The following is a 20,762-nucleotide window of genomic DNA, read 5'->3' on the forward strand; positions in this document are numbered from 1 at the left end:
CATTTATTTTCTGTTGTCAAACCTCAATCTCATTTGGGTGCAGACCCAAGAAGGCAGGCCTGGCCCGGGTGTCTGTCAGGGAACCCTCAGGGCTGTGACAGTCAGACTCATTCAGGTCTAGTGGTAGTTTCATTGTGAACTTTCACCTTAATCTTGCTTGTGACCCTTTCCCAGCTTTGCTGGCCTTGCATTCACTTCACACCTTGGCTTTTACTCAGCTTTTTCTTCATCCTGCTGTGCACACTTCCTGGAGAGATGTAAGATCTTCCAGTATGGCCTCAATCATGCCTTCCTGCATTCCTCCAAGCAACCTTTTGGCACTATTAATTCTACTTGGTATGGCCACACTGTCACCAGATATCATATGTATATATACATGTATATACATATACACATGCACATATATGTTTATCATATAAACATAAATAGCTATATTAAAATAATGGTCAGGATTAAAGTTCTCTTATCTGACAGGCAGTCATTCCAAGATGGCTTGTTTGTTTGGTTGGTTTGTTCCTGCTCTATGTCTAAACCTTTATGTGAGCATCAGTGCTGATTTTCCAAAGGAAAGGCAGTTTTGTCTGATTGGATTGTTCTCTGGTCTCCTGTTTGGGAAAGAAACACAACGCTAATTCATGTTCCTTTATAAATGTTCAAGGTTAGCTTGTTCATCAAAACTGTGCTATTTGTCAAGCTGAGTCATCTTTCTAGAAGGTACTTTTGAAGAATAAATCCTTTCACTACAGATTTGGAAATCCAGCAGCTGATGTGGTTCACAAATACCTGACAGAACCAGCCTGGGAAGACCAGACACACTTCCTCTGTGAGACTGAAGGGACTTTCCTTTTTAACCAAGAGATGAGATGTGAACACGAATCTGATGTTATCTATGGGGCATTCGTGCTGCTGTCCACTTTTCAACTCTTCAGTCTCTTTCCACTTAGTGTGAAATATAGATCCATGGAAGGGACAATAAAATTTAATCGTGTCTGGTGAGATGACTTGATATTTAAGAACACTTGTCGTTCTTCCAGAGGACCCAGCTTTTGTTCCCAGCATCCATATGAACGTCTAGATTCAGGGGATATGATGCCTTCACTGACTTTTGAGGATGCCAGGCAGGCACATGTTGGCACATACATCTATAAAGGCAAAATACTCACACACATAAAATAAAAAATAAAAGCCTTGAAAACTAAAGTTTTAATTTTGAACCAAAACTTGAAAATGTAAAGGAATTGTAAGGCATCACTAATTAGAACATTATCAGAGGATCCTATTTTGGAAACATGTCACCTTTGCACTAGCTATTGGTGAGTGACTTACTATTAAAAATAAATCAGCAGATGTGAGGGGATCTGGATATTTTCTTAAGAAGACACAGTGGTTTGAAATACCTGAGTAATGTCAATTTGGGCATTTGTTTTTTCACCACACTGCTGTATAGCCTGATGCTCTTTGGCAAGATTTGTTCTAATTTTATTTCAAAATTTTCTGCATTTCTACTTTGCTGGCTCACATTGCTAAGATCTTGCTGTATTTTGTCAGTTTTAGGAGGGATGTTTCTGCAGTTTTCTGTTATGCTTAGGCTGTAGACTCTTCTCCACAGTGAGAAATAGCCACTGAATGTATTAAAAAATAAAAGAAGTACAAAAGATTCCAGCAGCAAGATGCTGTGATGAGAAGCCTAGCATTAGGGTTATGAAGACAATCTGATTTAGCAAATAGCTAATGGGACACAACAAAAGCTTGCTAGCAGGGCTAGAATTTAGACAGCACTTGGTTGCCATTCTCGATCGAGGAGTCTGTAGTGTCCACGTAAGAGTCTCTTAGTCTTTGTGCTTCTACTCCAGGATAATCCTTACATCAGGTGCAACACCATGGACCATGGACGTAGAAGGTTCTACTAGCTCTGTGATCCACCCATTGCCTGGCAAAAGACTATCGTTAATGGCCCATCAACATGTATCACTAAATCTAAAGTCATACATGATTATGAGGGACATATAACCCTTTGAATCAGAAGCATTATCTGTGGATCAAAGCATCTTAGCCACCTCCTTCATTGTTCTACAGTTAGTGGGAACTGTTAGTGCCTGAATCAAGTGTGGGTTTATATGGTGGTTTTAGGGGCTGGCGGATAGACTTGGGATTTGATGATATTTATCTTCAGGTTTGAGAGCCTCCTGCTCTCTCACACTCTGCCTTGGGTTCTTTGTGTAATTATAATGGAAGTTACTTGGGTTCCAAAATGGCAATGCAAGTTTATGATCCATTGGAAATGTCACCATGGCATAAACACCTCCCTCTGCTTCCTGCTGAAACTATTTGATAAAGCTGCACAGTGTTGCCAAGCCTCTGGAAGGAATGTGAGGTGTTCATGATGGAAAAGCAGTAACTCATTAATGAGAGCCCTAGCAGAGTGACCATACGAGCTGTGGGCTTCTCGCGAGCTCTGCTGCCTGTCTGATGTCAGCAGGACCCAGTTTTCTAAACAGGGAGCCATTTAGTCCTTAGTGGAAGTGTGCTATTTAGTCATATGTTCCTTATTTCTCTACCTGGTTTAATCAGTATTGCTGTCATTGCTTTTCTGGTGAAATGAGGCATGCCACCCACAAGTTCTGCCATCTGAGGCCCCAGCTTTGAAAGCATTGCATCAACTCATTTAAAAAGTGCAGCAACTAGAAATCACGGTGCCTTTGGTTTCCTGAACTGGTTGAGCTAAAACTAAAAGTATAAATTTGGCTTAAGTCAAACAGAGTCTTAGAATAAAGTCTGATTATTCCACGTGTAGCACTTTAAACTTCTCTTAAGAGGACTAGTCTGTTTTTTTTTTTTTTCAAATCAAGCACAGCATGCCAAATGGTATATCCCAAATGGTACACTGACACTGAGAGTAAGTTTCTAATATTCTCACCATACAAACAGGAACAATTTGAGGTGATGGATATGTTAATTAGCTTCACTTGATCATTTTACAAAGCACTACACAACCATAACATCATTTTGTATGTCCAAAGTATAACAGACCACAACTTGCCATCATATGACAAGAAATAAAAAAGAAAGTGTCCAATGTGACACATTAGTACAGAGACATTTCAATTCATTAGCTGAGGCTGAATCTTAGACTTGTCACCTATGGGGCATAATTGAATATTCAATCTACAGGTCATGTTAGCTGTATGGTGCTCTTGGAGTAGGTCTGTGAGATTAATGCTAAGCTAGTGATTATGTCCTGAAATGGAAGATTCAGAGAGTTTACTCTGACAGCTGACAGTTGAGGCACAGGAAAGAATGAGGCAGGCTCTTTATATTCACCTCCTTCCTGCCTAGGAAAAATATGAATGACATTTAGAGGTTCGGACTTACCTTCCAGAGTCATTATACAGTGAGGACCTGCTGTTGCTGTCCTGCCTGTGTCATTCTGGGGGACGAATGTCCACTAACTCAGAAAAGGTGATGGCCAAAGCTGTGGCTAGAGAGACTGTCCATACTGATTATAGAAGGAAAAGGGCTATTTATTTAGGAAAGATCACCATCAAATCACTGGACAGGAGAAAGAGCTAAGAACACCAACTCTTATTACCACGAGGGGAAACTCTTGTGATTCTCTATGCATTCTGGTGTTCAGCAGAGCATTCTCAAACATTTCCTCCCAGCTAAGCACCTACCAATGCAGATGAACCATTTGCCAATGCTGTTATAACTCTTTTTGTCCTTTTCTGAGTAGTGTTTAGGTCAGAATTAGAGTCTCTGATGTTGTGGGGAGCACCCAATTTAGTGTTACTTTCTCTAGATGGCAATGTGGGCCATCTCTTATTTTGTTTATGGCTATGGTGTGCGATTTGATCACATTTGAGCAGATGTCAAAGCGAGCTCTGATTCCAGGCTTGCATCTGTACTGCACCTGCAGCTCTCATGACAGAGACCACACAGGTATTCTAATCATACTTTTTCCCTGATCCGACTGTGATCAGAGGTTCAAATACAATCGTGTTTCTTCTGTGCTGGTTCTCTCTCTCTCTCGGGTACAGCAGCATGTGAATTCTATGAACACACTTAGAGGCAGAACAGCAGTGGGGTTCTCTGAGGTGGCTGTTGTGCCTTGACTTCCAGAGGGTTGAGATGTTTGTAATGTGTTCTCAATCTCTCTTTTAAAGTACATTTTCACAAGGGTTTGGAAATCCAGGCGTGCCCTCAAAATCACACAGCTTCCATGCTGGAGGCCAGCAGGGGGCGCACAAAGCAAAAGGCATTTTTAAGGAAAGTTGCACATCGTGTAATTTTAATCCATTCCGTTTTAAATACCACATAAATTTCATTTTCACAATAAATTAAATAGCCATATTCAGTTTACAAAATAGAATTACTTAGTGTGAAACGGGTATTTACACCATTTACAAATATGTACAGGACATTTTTCTTTGTTGACATACAACATGGAAGTAGAACGTGGTGATTCTCCAGCACATGGTTGACATGCTACAAATGACACCATGGTCCATACGAGGAAACAATAGTGCAAAATCACCACAAGAACTTTGGAACAGTGTCAATTTTATGAGCTAAGACATTCATTTAAACTATAAGAAAATAGCGTATTCTGTTTTCCTGGCACCAATCCACTATTTGAATTAAAGAGCCAATGTTATCTTAGGACAAAAACAAAACAAAACAAAACAAACAAATGAACCGTAAAACTGAATCCTCTACTTCCTGAAGCTTCGTAGCCATTGGTACATTTTCACACATTCATCTTTTGGCTTAAATCTGACAATGGAGAGTGACAAGTTCTGAGTCAAAGGAAGACTAACTTGAGACTATCTAAAGTCACTTTCCTCAATCCCACCACCTCTTCTTTTTCCTTTTTTTTTTTTTTCTGTAAATAGCTTAAAAGATGCAACTATGTAGACAGCCATTTATTATTTATTTTTTGTAAATTTTCAGTAGAAAAACAATTGATCTTATATTTGGTCACACACTGCGTATGTACAACTATTCACGGAAAAATGAGTTTGGGAGCTGTGTCTGGGAAAGTGCATATTTTAATGTTGAGGGGACGCCATGAGTCTCTAGATACAACACATGGTGTTGTATGTTATATTATTTTAGGGCCAGTTCAATGTCCTCCCAGTGATCTGGTAAAATTTTTGATTAAAGGGATGAAAGAATTTGCGCAATTTGGTAACGACAGAGGGGTCTACCTCTGGATGGATGCGCCCCTTGCTGCCCGCCAGGCACTTATTAAAGATAATATTAAATCGCAAACAGTAAAACCCTCTGGTAGCATTGAAATATAAATTGTACTGACTTATCCTTGGAGGAAGGTTTAAGAACTTCTCCACCAGCTGCAGTTCCGGCAGAGGCTCAGTGATGAGACGGTCCCCATCCACGATGTGAAACTGTTCAATGGGAAAGTACTTTAACCAGCGCTCCAGATGTTTCGTGTATATGCTGGTCCTAACCGCCTTGTATTTCGTGTTCACCTCGCAGGTATTGGGGTCTATGGCCAGCTTTTCAAACTTATAGTAGGTTTTGTTCTTCCGCTCCTTCCCCTCTAGCACCTGAGTGTAATCAGAAATCGCTCTTGTGGTCGGCTCCCTGACAATGATCAACAGCTTGATGGATGAGTTCATCTTGTAAATCCTTTCAGGAACCTCTTCTGTGATGAAATATGCCGGGCTCTTTTCAATTGTGATTTGCTGAGGGTAGGAAAAAGGCATCTTTTTCCTGTACCACTCAATGCCCTTGGCATAATTCTCATCATTGTCAAAGAAGTGGATCTCTTGGGAAGCTTTGACCACTGCAGGATGGAGGTTCAACATCTCTAGCAGGGCCCTTGTGCCCCCTTTTCTCACCCCAATGATAATGGCTTTGGGGAGCTGTTGGACCAGGTCATGGAGGCGAACCTGCTCCTTGGAAGAGTTGCCCTTCCGGAACTCATGCAGCAAGCCTCTTTTAAACTGCAGGGCTCGGAGTGGGAACTCAGCCTGGCTGTGTGCACCACCAAATCGACTTTCAACGGGACAAATGGGCTGGAGCCTGCAAGCAAAAGAGAAGGACTGTAAGGAACTTGTCACAATGAACTTCTAGTTCTGCATCTGTGCCAGACTCAAATTGAACATGCATAAATAAAGCCACTGGGTCTCAGGTTGCTGTAATCCATAATGAACATATGTTTGGGAATTTTTATGTTAAGTAACCTTGTATTCAGTGGAGCACACATAATTGATGGGATTTTTTTTATTAGTGCTCCTTAAATTTTTTATTCACCAAGCACTTAATTAACTACAGCTTGTACTGATGCTCACAGTACAGGATAGACAAGTGATGCCAGCCATACTAATAGCTTTTTAACAGTTCACTAGTTAAAATCATTTAGAAAATCAGGAAGGCATAAGATTATAATCTTCAGTAAGGATGCTGAAGGGCAAAGAGGAGGTCGTTTATTCCAGGCATTGTGGCACAGTTATTGTTTCTCTTCTCTCTTCTCTTCTGGCAGCCTGGCAGCACTCAGATAGTCTTTAAACATCCTATCCTTCAGATATAATCTGAGAAGAGACTGTGGTCTTTGCCCTGGGCTTTTTGCACACCATCACATAGAACTCCAGTCTTTATCCTTGCTGAACTTGCTGTTCTGTGAGAATTTCTGCCCCTTGGCCTTAGAGATAGCAAAGGAACACTTTACTTCTGACTCTTTCCGTTTCTGTCTGAAAGGGTCAAGGTTACACTTTCATCTTGCTGATTGTAGGAAGAATCCTAAGCATTACTTCTCTGTGTATGATGAACTACTCCTGGGACCGGAAAACTAGATGAAAGACTCTTATGGGACCAGAAACCCCAAATCATAATCACCATGCAACTTAAGTCAGTAATTAGTAAAGAAAGCAGTGGACAGAGTCAGAAAGGATGAACAGGCATTTATATTTTTCTGAGAAAGATGTGATAATAGCCACAATGACATCAGAACACAATGGCTACTTAAACATGGCCTCTGTATGTGGTTAGAAAATTGTGTTTACTTTTATACATAATCTGATGACACACTATAATCAATGAACCAGCTAGGTTGATTTAGGAAGTCATTTCAGGCTGCTTGGTGAAAGGGATAATAACAGTCAAATTGGAGATTAAATTACATCTTTTAGTTGAAATTTCTTAATGACTGTGGTGATTCTGAATCTCTCTTTCTCTGTTACAATGAGGCATCCTCTTGCTTTCCCAAGAGGTCCCATTGCATTCTTCAAGCTATGCTCAATTCATTATGTAGAACTTGGGAATAGTTTTGGATTTGCCTTATTTATCTAGGTCTCTACATAATCTTTAAGGGAAATATAAATGTATATTAATTTTTACAATTTAAAAAAAACTCATACTCATTTCAGGAAGTTTGAAAACAATGGAAATCTATTGTGAAAACAGGGCTTTCCACAGTTTTGATTAGCATTCATTTTGCTGTGATAAAACATCAATGGCCTAAGGCAGACTTGGGGAGGAAAGCATTTACTTCAGCTTACAGTCCTGACTCCTCTAGAAAGCAACTTACTGTCTTGTTCCTTACAGCTTTCCAAGCCTGCTTTCTGAGGACCACTTACACAGGGTGGCACTGTCCACAATGGGCTGGGTCCTCTGCATCAATCACTAATCAAGAAAATGTACTCAAGGTTTGCCTACAGGCCACTTTATGGAGGCATTTTTTTCAGTTAAGAGTCTCTCCTCCCAACTGACTCTATCTTGGGTCAAGTTGACAAAATAAATCAAAGAAAATTATGCAGGACAACTATAGTTAACACTTTAGGGAAATGCGAATTTATGAATATATTAGGATTATTACACTAGGGTTCTAATTGGATCCTAAAAAGTTATCAACAGATAACATAGTTAAAAGTATTATTGTTTGTGACACCAATGAACATATTATAAATTAACCTCTCTTCTCTTCCTGGGTTTTGTCTATTAAGCTAGACCTAATTCATTGAGGTATCCATTGATGGACATTTCTCCTAGACATCTAGGATGCTAGCTCTGTTTCTGTGAGTACTAACACAATAATCTCTCAAATCATTTTCTGTAAGATTTAATTATCTTTCCCAAGGTTGGATAAAAGTGTTGCCATGGCATCTCTTGGAAAGACTGAGTAGGAATGGAGTCCCACACTGCAATGTGGAAAGGGCCGCCTTCCTTCTGAACTTCTTCCTTCTGAACTTCTTTCTTTCTACTTCCTACTCTGGCCTACCAAACTCTGTAGGAACATTGCTTTCTGCACTTCAGCACTCAAGAGAACATCTAATGATAGGAGAATACTCCATTTCCATGTTCCCTGAAGAACAGTTCTTATCATGACTACCAGACCCTAAGCAGAGTTTAAACACTGTAATAGACAAGACTCCAGCATCCCTCCCAGACAACAGTCTTCAGTTTCTAAGGGTAAGCACATGCCAAACACAATTTGTTCAAAATCTTCAAGAAGGGATTGTGAGAAAGCCCACCAAAAGATGGAATTTCTTATACAAGCCATCCTATCAAGAAGTTGAGAAGGCTAGAGATGAAAACTATTATCAGTTGAATGATAAATGTGTTCAGAACTATACGACCAATCATCTAATAAAACATCAGTGATTGGAAGTTAATTAATGGTGTAAGCAAGACTTCCTGCTAAAGTTCTGTTGTGGGCATAGGACAAATGTTGACACTTTCAAGTTTTTCTCTATTAAATGACATGCCAAGAATAAACACTGGAATGCCAGCACTCCAGCAATGTGCTCGCAATTACATATGTCATAGTTACAAAGTGGAAGACAGGAACTGAACGACCGCAGAGAGAGTTAATGTTTAAAAGTTAAGATGGACATTGAGGAAAAGCAGGGACTTTTGCTGGTTTATTTTTTTTTAAACATTTAAACTACAGGATATTGAGGAGAAAACTGAAACAATTTTTGTTTAAAAATATAGATGAATTTTCGTCAACTCTGGGAATTGAACTGAGAAAGAATCTAGTCTTTTCAGCACAAGAGTTAATTTTGAAGGGGATGGTAGCACGGTAAAAGCAGCTCCATCTTTTAGACTCCTCCATATTTACCATTCGCCCTGACTGTAGAACCATTGAGGAACACCTTAGGGATACTCAACTGTCAAGACAGGGCCTAGTACCTCTCAACTGTTTGTCTATTAAGAGCCAAACCCTAACTCTGTAGTATCCTCTTCATGGATTTTCCAGTGCTTCATGGCCAGTCATTCTGTGTGACAGCATCCTTGCCAAGTACACTCAGTTCCCAAAAGCCAGAGGTAATTGACATAGTTAAAAATCCATGCCTGTAGCCATCTTCCTAGGACAGAGGGTTGCAACCTTGATGGGCTTCTTTATAAATGTGTACATAATTGTTCGTTCATAAATTTCAAAGCCAAGAGACATGGTCCTATCACTAACATGCTGGAATGAATGAAGGTCAGCACCAGATGCACATAGGCTACATTGTATTCTAGTCAGTGACAGTATTACTTATTCATTATTATTTACTGTACACAGCTTTATGCCTTCTGTGAAAACAAGTGTCAGTACTCACAGAATACAGATGGATCTGGATGAAGAATCTCGGTCTGAGCAGTGTGGAGCGTGTTTCTATAAGGTCTTCATGAATCAAAATCAACAACACAGAAAAGTGTGTTTCTTGAGAGTTTTGAGGGACAAAGACGAATGGATACACTAAAGTTATAGCCCAAGGAAGTTCATATCAAGAGACACACAAAACTACATGGGTAGATCATACATTTAATCACCTACCTATCCAAGCTCCCAACTCTGGCAACTAGATACAGGAGGCTCCCAACGGCAAGGCTTCCGAGCACCAGGAGCTTCTGTCTCAGCCACACCTGCTGTTTGAATAGCATGGCCCTCCATCAACCTCCAGGACTGCAGCAGCCTGAAGGGAGAGAGAAAGAGCTATCAGTAGTTGTCACAAAGCCAACCAGAGGTGGACACAGGCCATTAAGCAATGAGGAAATCACATACCAACCATGGCAGTTTTAATGGTGTACCTAATTTTAGTGAAACTTACCTTCAAAAAAAAATAAAAACAAAAAAACAAAACACACACATACATACACACACACACACACACACACACACACACACACACACACACCACACCTGGTCCATGCTATAAGAATAACTATTAGTTCCATGGGAGGATTATACAGAATTTGCTTTGTCCTCAGCAATTTCTACAGCACATAAAAATACATATATATGAGTATACATATTAAACCCTTAAATATAGTTAGAGTTACAGATAGATAGATAGATGGATAGATAGATAGATAGACAGATAGACAGGCAGATTGATATGGTATAGGCCACCCAAAAAATATTGAGAAAATGAGCACCTTGAGGTTTCACTGGTAAGATGACTAACTGGTAAACTGCACTTAGAGCAGAGGCTGAAATTCTGGTTTAGTAAATGATCATTTTGGCTATAGTGTGGCATCCTTAGCTTATACCATTTTGCTTTGCTTCAGTGTGAATGAAGGAAACGGGCAGGATTCAAAGTGACTGCTTCCTGTCCAGCCCACTGTATACGAAGACACTGGCTCCAGGGAGCTTGCTGTTTGCTGTCATGTCACATCCCAGTCCATGATGCTAGAAACACATTCTGACAGGGTGGCCCTTCCCTAGGCTCCTGGGAAAGTTGAATAGGTTGGGTGGTATCAGGCCTGCTTTTACCTTTCCAGCTTTGTTCTCTTATACATAAGAAGTGTAGTGTAAGGCTTTCCTTGTGCTGTTATTACATTCTGGAGAAAATATATATATATATAAGCTCCCAATTCAGACTTCTTATTAAAAATAAATCCAATCCCCTTTCAAGATAAGATTGTTTCCTTCTTACTGAAACTGAAAATAGTAGCCTGAGAAGAAGGAGGCTGAGCCCTGGCTGAAAGTGATCTCACTTCAAAGGCATCTCTACGTTTTTTATGTGAAGATTCCCACTATGCAGAAGGGATATGCTGCAATGGTCAGGTTGATGTATATTTGCATTTATCAAGAAACTGCTGAGTGCCAACAGCATCTTCTACTCTCAGAGTAGGTACATGGGAGATTTAAGAAATGTTCTGAATGAGTTTCAGTCCTTGGGCAACCAATCATGTGATCAGAGAATCATGGAACAACCGGAGAACACAACTCAATAATGTGTAAATAAGTGTCAGTGAAGGAGATTTAAGGAAAACACCAGAGAATATGGTCTCCATAAAATCCAGTTTTTATTTACCAGAGATACTGCTGGAAGTCATCCTAGGAGAGTGGATAAGAGCAGATGAAGGAGAATGTCCACATGCCAAGTTCTGTGTTGGGTGCTACAGAGACTCATTGTCAACTAAATAGACACAGTTCTTGGCCACTGTGGAAAAGATAGATGGTAAGCCAACACAGCTATGTAAGATTGAAAAATATGTTCAAATTGTATTAAATAGCATAAAAGAAAATTACAGCGAGGGGAGAGAAAAGAGTGGTCTGCTGGGGAATGGGTGAGGTCACCTGTGGTTATGACTTATTAAGGTTTGGTTTGTAGGCAATAGCCTAGAAAAGAGAAAGAAGATGAAAAGAAGTTTATTGAGGCCTTCTCTGTGGTAAGCACAGATGTCAAGATGCTATTTTAGGAAATCCCAAAGAATAAACAAACAAGACAAAACAAACAAACAAACAAACAAACAAACAAACTGTGAGATAGGAGGAGTTTCATAGACCTCATAGGCAAGTTTCATAGGCAAGTCCACAGTTTGTCTCACTTCCTATGGCTACAGAAGTCCCAGGTATTGAAAAGGCAAAGGTAGTGCCCATGGCATGTGGAGTAGTTTCTGGAATGTCTGTCTATATTAAGGGAATTAATATATTACAGTCTTCAGTCAAACTAACCCAACAATGGGCAGCTGTGAATGGGAAGTCCAAGAGTCTAGTAGCTGCTCAGTCCCATGAAACTAGGTATCTCAGCTGGTCTTCTGTATAAGTTGGAATCCTGAAGAAGTAGGCTCCAACAGATGTGCTGGCAAGTAAGTGCTAGCAGAAGGAGAAGAATACAAAGTTCTTCCATTGTTCTATGTAGGCCTCCAGCAGAAGGTATGCCCCACATTAAAAGTGTGTACCACCTGGATCTAAGCTGTTCTCTACTTGGAACTTACTCTGTCCCAGGTTGGCCTTGAGCTAAGAGATCTGCTTGGCTCATCTTCTGGGATTAAAGGTGTGTATACCACCTTCTGTGGGCCTAAGGTTTTCATGGCCACTGTGTTTCAGGATCCATATCAAGAAGCATGTGTCATTCCATGTCAAGATCCAGATCACAAGTGTGTCCTCCATTTATGGCTTGTAGTTCATTTCAGATACAGTCAAGTTGACAATTGGGAATAACCATCATAGCATGAGATTTAGAACTGTTCTGAAAGCACCACTAGCCTTTCTCTGGGTTGATTCCCAAGGGTCTCAGAGCCACATCCTAAAGTACAGGGCTTTGGCCCATGCACAAATGTGAACAGTGTGGCAGGAAGCATATCAGGGTGGAGAGCAAGGAGGTCCTGACATTCTCTGGACCTTTCTCTGCTTATCCACAGGTAGAACGGTTTGTGACTTCCCCACATGCACTGATTTGAATGAGAAATGTTCTTCATAGGCACAAACATCTGAATGGTGGTACCTGGTTGATGGTGCTGTTTGGGAAGGTTACAGAACATTTAGGTGGTAGAGGAGCCTTGCTGGAGGAAATACATCCTTCTGGCTTTAAGGTTTTATAGCCTGGTCCCATTTCCTGTGTTGCCATGCCTCCGTGGACTCTACCCCCCTAAAACATAAGCCAAAATAAATTCTTTTCTCCTCTAAGTTGCTTTGGGTGACGGAATTTTACCACAGGAACAGAAAAGTAATGGATGCACCATGCCATAATGCTACAATAAGAAGGAAGTCAGGGTTCTGTAACAGCACTCCCCAAAGGCTTGTTTGCTTTCCTGTTTAAAGGATTATACATCCTCTGTGCTGTAGTATGAGTGAATAAAATGTGTATCCAGAGAAGAGCAGCGTGAGCCGTGGAGAGAAGCTGTAAATGTGCTTGATAGGGAAAGTTCATGGCTTCAGTAGGAGTCACCAGCCTTCCACGGAGGAACAAGAGAGCAGGGTGAGCAAGCAGTTCGGCTTTTCTGAGTATTTTCATATGCTGTCTACACGATATGCTCAAAAGGGTATAGCACAATGCTTTATCTACTGACCCAGACCCCCCGTCCACCCTCTTGTCTCCTTTTTACATTTTAAATTTATTTATTTATTCACTTTACAACCCAATACCAGCTCTTCCTCTCTACTCAGTATCCCCTTATGCACATTCTCATCCTATTCCAGTCCACCTTCCCTTATCACTTGAGAAGGGGAAGCCTCTCTCTGGGTGTCACCCCCAGTTACCACCCACCCCCAGTTACCGCCCGCCCCCATCAATTTGCTGCAAGGCTAGGCACATTCATTCCCACTGAGGCCAGACAAAGCAGTCCATTTAGGGGCATGGGATCCCCAGGCAGGCAGGCAGGCAGGCAGGCCAGCAGGCAACAGGCTCAGGGACAGCTCCTGCTCCAGTTGCTGAGAGACCCACAGGAAGACCAAGCTGCATACCTGCTGCACGTATGCAGAGGTCCTAGGTCCAGCCTGTGCTCGCATCTTTAACTGCATTCCACCTAACCTTTAAGAATCAAGATATGTCCTGGCTCTTCTATGAAGCATTCTCTGGTGGAGGCTGCTGTCCATGGTCTTCTTTAAGTGGCACCGATTTCTCCTTCCTGCACTCAAGCCACACAGACACTTCACTGTTCTTAAGTATTTGGCTGCTGTTAACCATTGCCTTCTCTACATATTACTACCATGTTCCTGTGGGGACTAAGCCAATTGATGCAGTTTACAACTATTGGAAAGTTAACTGAAAGCCCTGGAGCTTGACCCAGTCTGCTGTGTTGTCTGGGCCAGCATACTACCCAAGGAGCCTGACAGAGACATCTTTGAAACACACCTGCCCCCATCTTCAGAGGTCCTAAGCCAATGGGTCTCCATTCAGCTTGCATTTGCAATTCCAGGTTAGCAAACCACCTCACTTGACATTGCTCTCCACTACCATGTCTGGCCACTCTTGCCAGCGAGTTCCTTCATGCCTCGATCTGTTCAGGTGCTCAGACACCCGCACATTTTTAATACTCACTTTTAAACACTTAGTTAGTTAACATCTTAGTGCATGACAATATTGAATCATAATGACTATCTTGAGGAGGGAAATAAATTAGTTCTTGCACTGTATTTTAAAGAGGTGAAGAATAGAATAAATGTAGTTCTCATGGACAGTATAATTGGACTGTGAAGATATAGGTTCATTTTAAACATAAAAACTTTTAATGGGATCTCCCATTAAATGTTCAAGTACTAACACTGAAGTTTCTATTCAAGCAAGATGGTGGTCACAGATACAGGCTCATTCACACAGACCACACAGTCAAGGCTTGTCTTCATGAGCTAAACCGTATTTGGACTTTTGAGGGACAGGGACGTCTCATCAGCACATCCCAGTGAGACCCTTCAGCAGACATCTAAAGCAACATTTCCTTCTGCTTTACAGCCAATCTCAGGTGACAGGGATAATGAGAACAGTCTCAGAATAAATTTTCCTCAAGAAAAATGAAGATACTGGCTTATGAGTCAGGATGCATTTTGTCTTCCTATAGTATCAGGAAGTGCTCAAGACTCTACAAAAGTTGGAGGCTCGAAAGCTAGGAGTTGTACCTCTTAGTCTGAGAACACTACAAAATGGTATGCATTCAATCTTTATAGGTAACGGTATCAAACTAGATAGTTAATGATATTTTAGTAACAGTTCATTGGAGAAGTTGTAGTGGTTAATTTTGGTTGCCAACACGGTTAAACCTGGTGTTAATTAAGAGACAAGGCTCTGTCCAGATACATGAAGATGTTTCCTGGAAGGATTGACTAATGGGGAGAGAAGATCCTCCTTTAGAGAGGGCAACAGCCTAGACAGGAGTCCGAGGGAAATGCAGTACTGTTTTTGCCTGCCTGACTTCACTGAGGATGGTGAGAGCATCTACTCTGTTACTGCTTTTGCAACCTTCACTTACATCAGAACCCAGCTTCCCCAGCCTTCCAATGTTGAGTGAAAACAACTGTCTCATCAGGAGTCCTCTAGGACCTCAGCACCAGATTAGCAATCTGTGGTATCCAGCCCCTTGGCTTGAGCAGCCCCCAGGACCCTACAGATTTAAGGAACGAGGTTCTCAGCTTCTCTAGTGTGTAGACATCCTCTGTTGTAATGTCCAGCTAATATGTCCCTTTTATAATCTACATTCATTCTGTCAGTCCTGTTCCTCTACAGAACTCTGGCTAAAGCGCTGTTATATTGGTAATGGGCAATTTAAAAAGTTTTTAAATGTTTATAAAGTATTTTTATGCACAGAAAAGGATAAAGGCTTACAGTGATATTTAAGCACTCACTTGTCTCTAGTTTTTAATCTCTGTGTCTCATTTCGTGTTCAGCACAATCACAGTTTCTCCAGACCATCAAAGTTTCCACAGACATAACGTATTAGCTGAACACAACTGAGTGTCTACAAGAGAGTACGCAGTCAGAAACAACAAGCTGCAGAGACATCTGGCTGTTTTCATAAAACAGCACTCAGCAAAGAAAGAAACAATTCCCAAGCTACAACAAAGAAATGAGGAGATTCAGAAATAATAACGATATAGATATGTTCAAGTGTTGCTCAAAGGTTTGTTGACAAGGTTCCCACAAGCCCCTGGTAGCAGTCACAGCAATAATGGGAATAGCAACACAGTTCATTAAAACAGCCGAACTCCTATGGCAGAATGAGTCCTGGAAAATCATAGCCCTCTTTTGAGTACTAGCTCAGTTATCCCAGGAAACAACCTTCACAGGCAGATAAGACCTGTGTCTTTGGGGCATCAGGCTCTTCTGTTCACATTTATTTTCTGTCATAATGCAGCAGACTTGTAAAGTACAAGCTGTTTTATTTTATTTTTTGGATGGATAATGAGGAACAGAGAGATGTACGGATTACTTACTCAGGGACCTGTAGCTAGCACACAGAGAGAAGGGGATAATCCAATTCAGAGTGATGTCATCTCAAAGTATGAGACCTCTTGACAGCGGTACCACTTAAATCCTCAGATGCTCACCCAAGAGACTAGATAAATATTTAGTCACTGATGACCCATGCAGACAAAAAGAATTATTCCAAGTAATATAACCTGTCCTTGAAACTTGAGGTAGAGGATAAACAGACGTTAAAAAAAAATAAAAGAAAGGAGTTTCTAAGGAGAAGAGAATTGGAAAGAGACACAATTGTGTGGTTTCAACTGGATTAAAGGAAGAGGAATGTTGGTAAGCAAAGGCCAGCACATTGATAGAAGGTGGCACGTCATATCTCTCAGGCACCTTCTCTTTCGGTGTGCTGTTCAGCATTAACACTCATCAGAACCATGAGACCTTCACTAGCCCTCTGCCTATCCCTATGAAAGATTTTATAGTTGATGATGGAAACATTGGTTTTGAGTGCCATCTGTTACTGACTTAGGTTATCATGTGCTGACCTCCAGAAGAGCCTGGTGAAATCTGCTTAATACCTTTACATCATTGCTATATCCCATGGTCCCCCTTCCAGCCCTTCCTCTGAGTACTGTGGCCATGGCTCGCCATCTGCTCACCAACTTGTCTTAGAAGAAGTCCTGGAGTTCATCACCCTTGGCTTTTAGCTCAGTGCACTTGGTTCCATGTTTAATACACTGTCAGGATCCACCTGCTTTTTCTGCACTGTCATTTGTCACTGCTGTGGCTTAGGTCACTGTCTCTCTTAAACTAGCCATTATGGTCTCCTAAGTGACCTCCTACTATTAGGTTTGTTTCTGGCTCAATTTATTTTTCACTCTGATGCCAGATGGATCTTTATAAATGGATCTTTATACGATCTGGCTGCCTCCAGGCTTGCCGCTCTTTAATGGGTTCCTAACAGGGAGGTGGTTTTAAAGGGTCCTTTACCACTTTCCACTGCACCCCAACCCCAAATCTACACTGTATAACTTCAGCACAAAGAACAGCTTGCCATTCTTTTTAATTGTGCATGGTCCCTGAAGTTTCAATAACTTTCTTCTGAGGACCTTCTAGCCCCTAAACAGTAGCCCAGAGCTCTGTGAGGAGTACACCAGCCTTCACTGCCAGGCTAACGCTCCCTCTGTCTCCCCTAGGCCTAATGTTCTTATCTTAGTTCCTGGATTTCCTTTCTGGAAATCCAGGGTTGACTGAGATGTTCTTTGCCTATGTCCCTACAGCATCCACCAGAGAATTCCGTTTAACCCCCAAATGACTAAATGTGTGTCCTTCTCTAGTGCCACTTTCCCAGATTAAGGGTGTGTCTTTTCATTACTGAATTATCATGAGCACTTAGAGCGGCAGATGCTCAGCAAACAATTGCTGAATAATCAAATCAGTTAGATGGGGAAGGACTTTAATACCCTGAAAGCCCTGACACCTGGTTGTCGCCTCTCTTTAACTGAATAGAAACACTTTGTCTTTGCCTGGTGCCTGCAGGCTCATCAAGTGCTGTGCATCTGAAAGTGACCTCATTTTCCTGCCTTTTCAAGAAAACCTTATGTATCCTTTGTCTAGATTCCACAGTTGTTAACATTTTGCTATATATATGCTTTATGTCTCACTTATTGCTACATAAACACATATTAATTTTACTCAGCCATTTGAAAATAAATGGCCAATCCCAGCCTTGCAGGATCCAAAGGCCCCATATGATGACCACCAGACTTGGGCTGGAAGGAGGACAGTGACATTCCTGTCTCAGAGCCTTAGGGAGGTGACATGACTCTGTTAGAGCTTCAAACTACCTCGTCTAATAATTGTAAGCTGCCAGCCTTGGGATCCCTACAGCGTTCTCTTCCTTCCAGGAGGGTTGCAAACTTTACAGACTACATTGGTAGAGTTGATGTAGCCCCATCTTTCCATAAATTCAACTTATCAAGTATGGTGAGCTGTATCACAAAAACAAATAAAACAAAATTTACAAAAATAATAAAGATGAAAGCCAGAGACACAGAGGAGCATGGGGTGGAGAAAATAATCCCAAGAGAGTTTTGTCTCGAACATTTTGCTTCCCCTTTTAATTCCTCTAGAGAAAGAAATCTGAAAAAGCAAGTTGCCATTCTAACATGAGTCGTGAGGCAGGATGATAACCATCCATTGGCATTCTACAGCTGGCTCCTGCAGCAAGCCAGTTGATTTGTGTGTGTGTGTATGTTTGTTTGTGTGTGTGTGTATGTGTGTGTTCGCACATGTGCGTGCATGTGTGCGTACACATACAAGTCCATTTTCCTTTCTGTCTCTGTCTCTTTTTCTCTCTGTGTGTGTCTGTGTGTCTGGTGTATGTGCAGGTCAGATATAGACAATGGGTGTCTCAACAGTTTTACATGTTATGCTTTCTCACACTGAACCTGGTGCTCGCTGATTCAGTAGTATAGCGGGCCAGAAAGCCTTAGGGATAGATCCTCCTGCCTCCCCCTCCTCAGTGCTAGGACTGCAAGTAGGTTTTCACTCCACTTTAGGTTTGTGCTTGGTGCTCAGGTCCTCATGCTTGTGCACTAAGTACTTTACTGATGTAGTCTTATCCTCTGCCCCTTAAAGTCTTTATTAAAATTAGATTATAGTCTGGTGAGGTGGCATACCCCTGTGATCCCAGCTCTCAGGAGACAGAGGCCTGAGATTGGTAGCTAAAGTCCAGCTAAGGCAGCATGAGTTTAAAAAGAAATAAAATTGTAGAAGACAAAAAGCACGGAAAGCTTGTCATTCCTTAGTTATCTTGGTGTGTCTCGCAAATGTCTGCACTTTTGAGGTTAAGCCGATCTGTATAGTGGGAATACCAAAGATCTCCTTCCAACTCCACATCCAGTAAATTCATCTTCACCACTTAAAATTCCATATCACTCCACGAGTGTTGGTAGAAGAGAGGTAGCAGTGAGAAGATGGTCCTTGTAGCAGAGATCGGTAAACATCCAAGCCATCCACCCTCGCTGAGGTCCGCTTGAACAGCAGCAAGCATATCACATCAACATCACCTCTGTCTTTCACTATGTCTGTCTTTCTGAAGATCTAATTTCTAAACATATAGGGTAATGCTGTTTGTGTAAAATGAGGCTGGGCTGCCCTCCCTTTCTTCCCTTCTTTACCCATGTACCCATTCTCCTGACTTTTCCCGTAGACCCACTTCCATTTCTAAGGCTCCTGTGATCCTTTCTTTCCGCTCGTGTGATCCTTGGTCCCTGCTTCCCTCTGTCTCCATCTGTTTTCTCCTATATTGCCACTGAATGTGTTTTCTGAATAGAAGAGCTTAAAAAGCAAATAATGAAGAAAAGTAATTTTAAAACAATGTTTATAGCAAAATAAAGTATAAATAAATACATTATAAACCTGTATTTAATAAACTTATAATAAGATCTATGGTTAGTTTGCATGAAGAATGATACTAAATCTCTTATTTAAATGTAGCAAGCTAATATTTCTTAAATGTAAATATTCAATTTTATATTATTAATATGCTTCAAAACTGGGGAGATGGCTCAGCAGATAAGAGAGCTTACTGATATTTTAGAGGAACTAGGATTGGTTTCCTGCACCCATCTCTAACTCTAGTTCCAGGGGATTTGCTGGCCACCACAGTACCGGGTATTCATATGATACACATGCATAAATGAAAGGAAACATCCATATCTATAAAATAAAATCAATAAACTAAAGAAATCAACTCCCCAGCCGTTTTCTTTTCTGTTACCAGGAGCACCTTGCCCCAAATGCCAGATCTCCCTTGACAGCTGCGAGAGCCCCATCAGATACTGAGTTAGGATAACTTCTTATGTTTCCAGTGATCAGCAAGCATCTAGTAAGTACCTACTGTGTGTCAGGCACTGGAGTTGATGAAACAACATGGCACGAGTAAAGTGCTTGCTGCACAAGTGTGAGGACCTGAGACTAGAGGATCCTCCGGCATCCCCAAGTGCAGAGCTCTTGTAACCCCAGTGTTGTCGAGAGAAAGCTAGGCAGATTCCAGGGCCTTGATGGCCAGCAAGTTTATCCTAACCAATGAGCGCCAGGTTCAGTGAGAAACTATGAGAGAGAAAGAGAGAGAGAGAGAGAGAGAGAGAGAGAGAGAGAGAGAGAGAGAGAGAGAAACAAGGACAATCTTTGCTCATGTACCTGCACACACAAGTACCCTCATGTGTATACCCATACTTCCCCTTGAGAAATGATATTGAGAACAACAGGCAAAAACACTGTTCCATTATTTCACTTTTACTCCCTAAGGTCAACTCTTAAGTGTGAAGAAACACTACCTCCTGTTTTGTGCAGGGCTGACTCATCTAGCCTGGCAGTGAAGAAAGGATCTCACAGGTCAGGGTCCATTACATCTGCCTGTCACCCTCTGGCCTTCAGCTCTACGTCTTCTCACCCAAGCAGCCATCCAACTACTTTCTCCAGCTACCGCTCTTCCCTCATAGCCTCTTAGGGAATGAAGATTATGCCAGGCACACGTAGACAAGGCTATGACAGTTGGCAGACACGGGCTGTGACCTGGGTGTCACATGGGATTCTCAGCTGCAAAGGGCACACTTGGCTTCATCTTGGAGCTACTAATCTTTGCTGGACTTTAGTGTTTTCTAATTG

At 41.5% G+C, this 20,762-nt stretch overlaps 1 protein-coding gene across 3 annotated transcripts in view; it reads right to left on the bottom strand.

The window, feature by feature from the left end:
- Positions 1–4,258: 4,258 nt before the first annotated feature.
- Positions 4,259–20,762, bottom strand: part of Hs3st5 (heparan sulfate-glucosamine 3-sulfotransferase 5) — a 275,974-nt gene continuing 259,470 nt past the window's right edge. For all 3 annotated transcript variants that reach the window (XM_028769016.1, XM_028769015.1, XM_028769014.1), the window contains 2 exons: positions 9,785–9,923; positions 4,259–6,045 (listed from right to left, as the gene is read on the bottom strand). In XM_028769016.1, the coding sequence (XP_028624849.1) occupies positions 5,112–6,045; positions 9,785–9,891 (1,041 nt within the window). In that variant the 5' untranslated portion in view covers positions 9,892–9,923 and the 3' untranslated portion in view covers positions 4,259–5,111. The remainder of the gene's footprint in view (positions 6,046–9,784; positions 9,924–20,762) is intronic.

Source organism: Grammomys surdaster, unplaced genomic scaffold (genome assembly GCF_004785775.1).
Source record: "Grammomys surdaster isolate TR1022 unplaced genomic scaffold, NIH_TR_1.0 190, whole genome shotgun sequence".
Lineage (NCBI taxonomy): Eukaryota > Metazoa > Chordata > Mammalia > Rodentia > Muridae > Grammomys > Grammomys surdaster.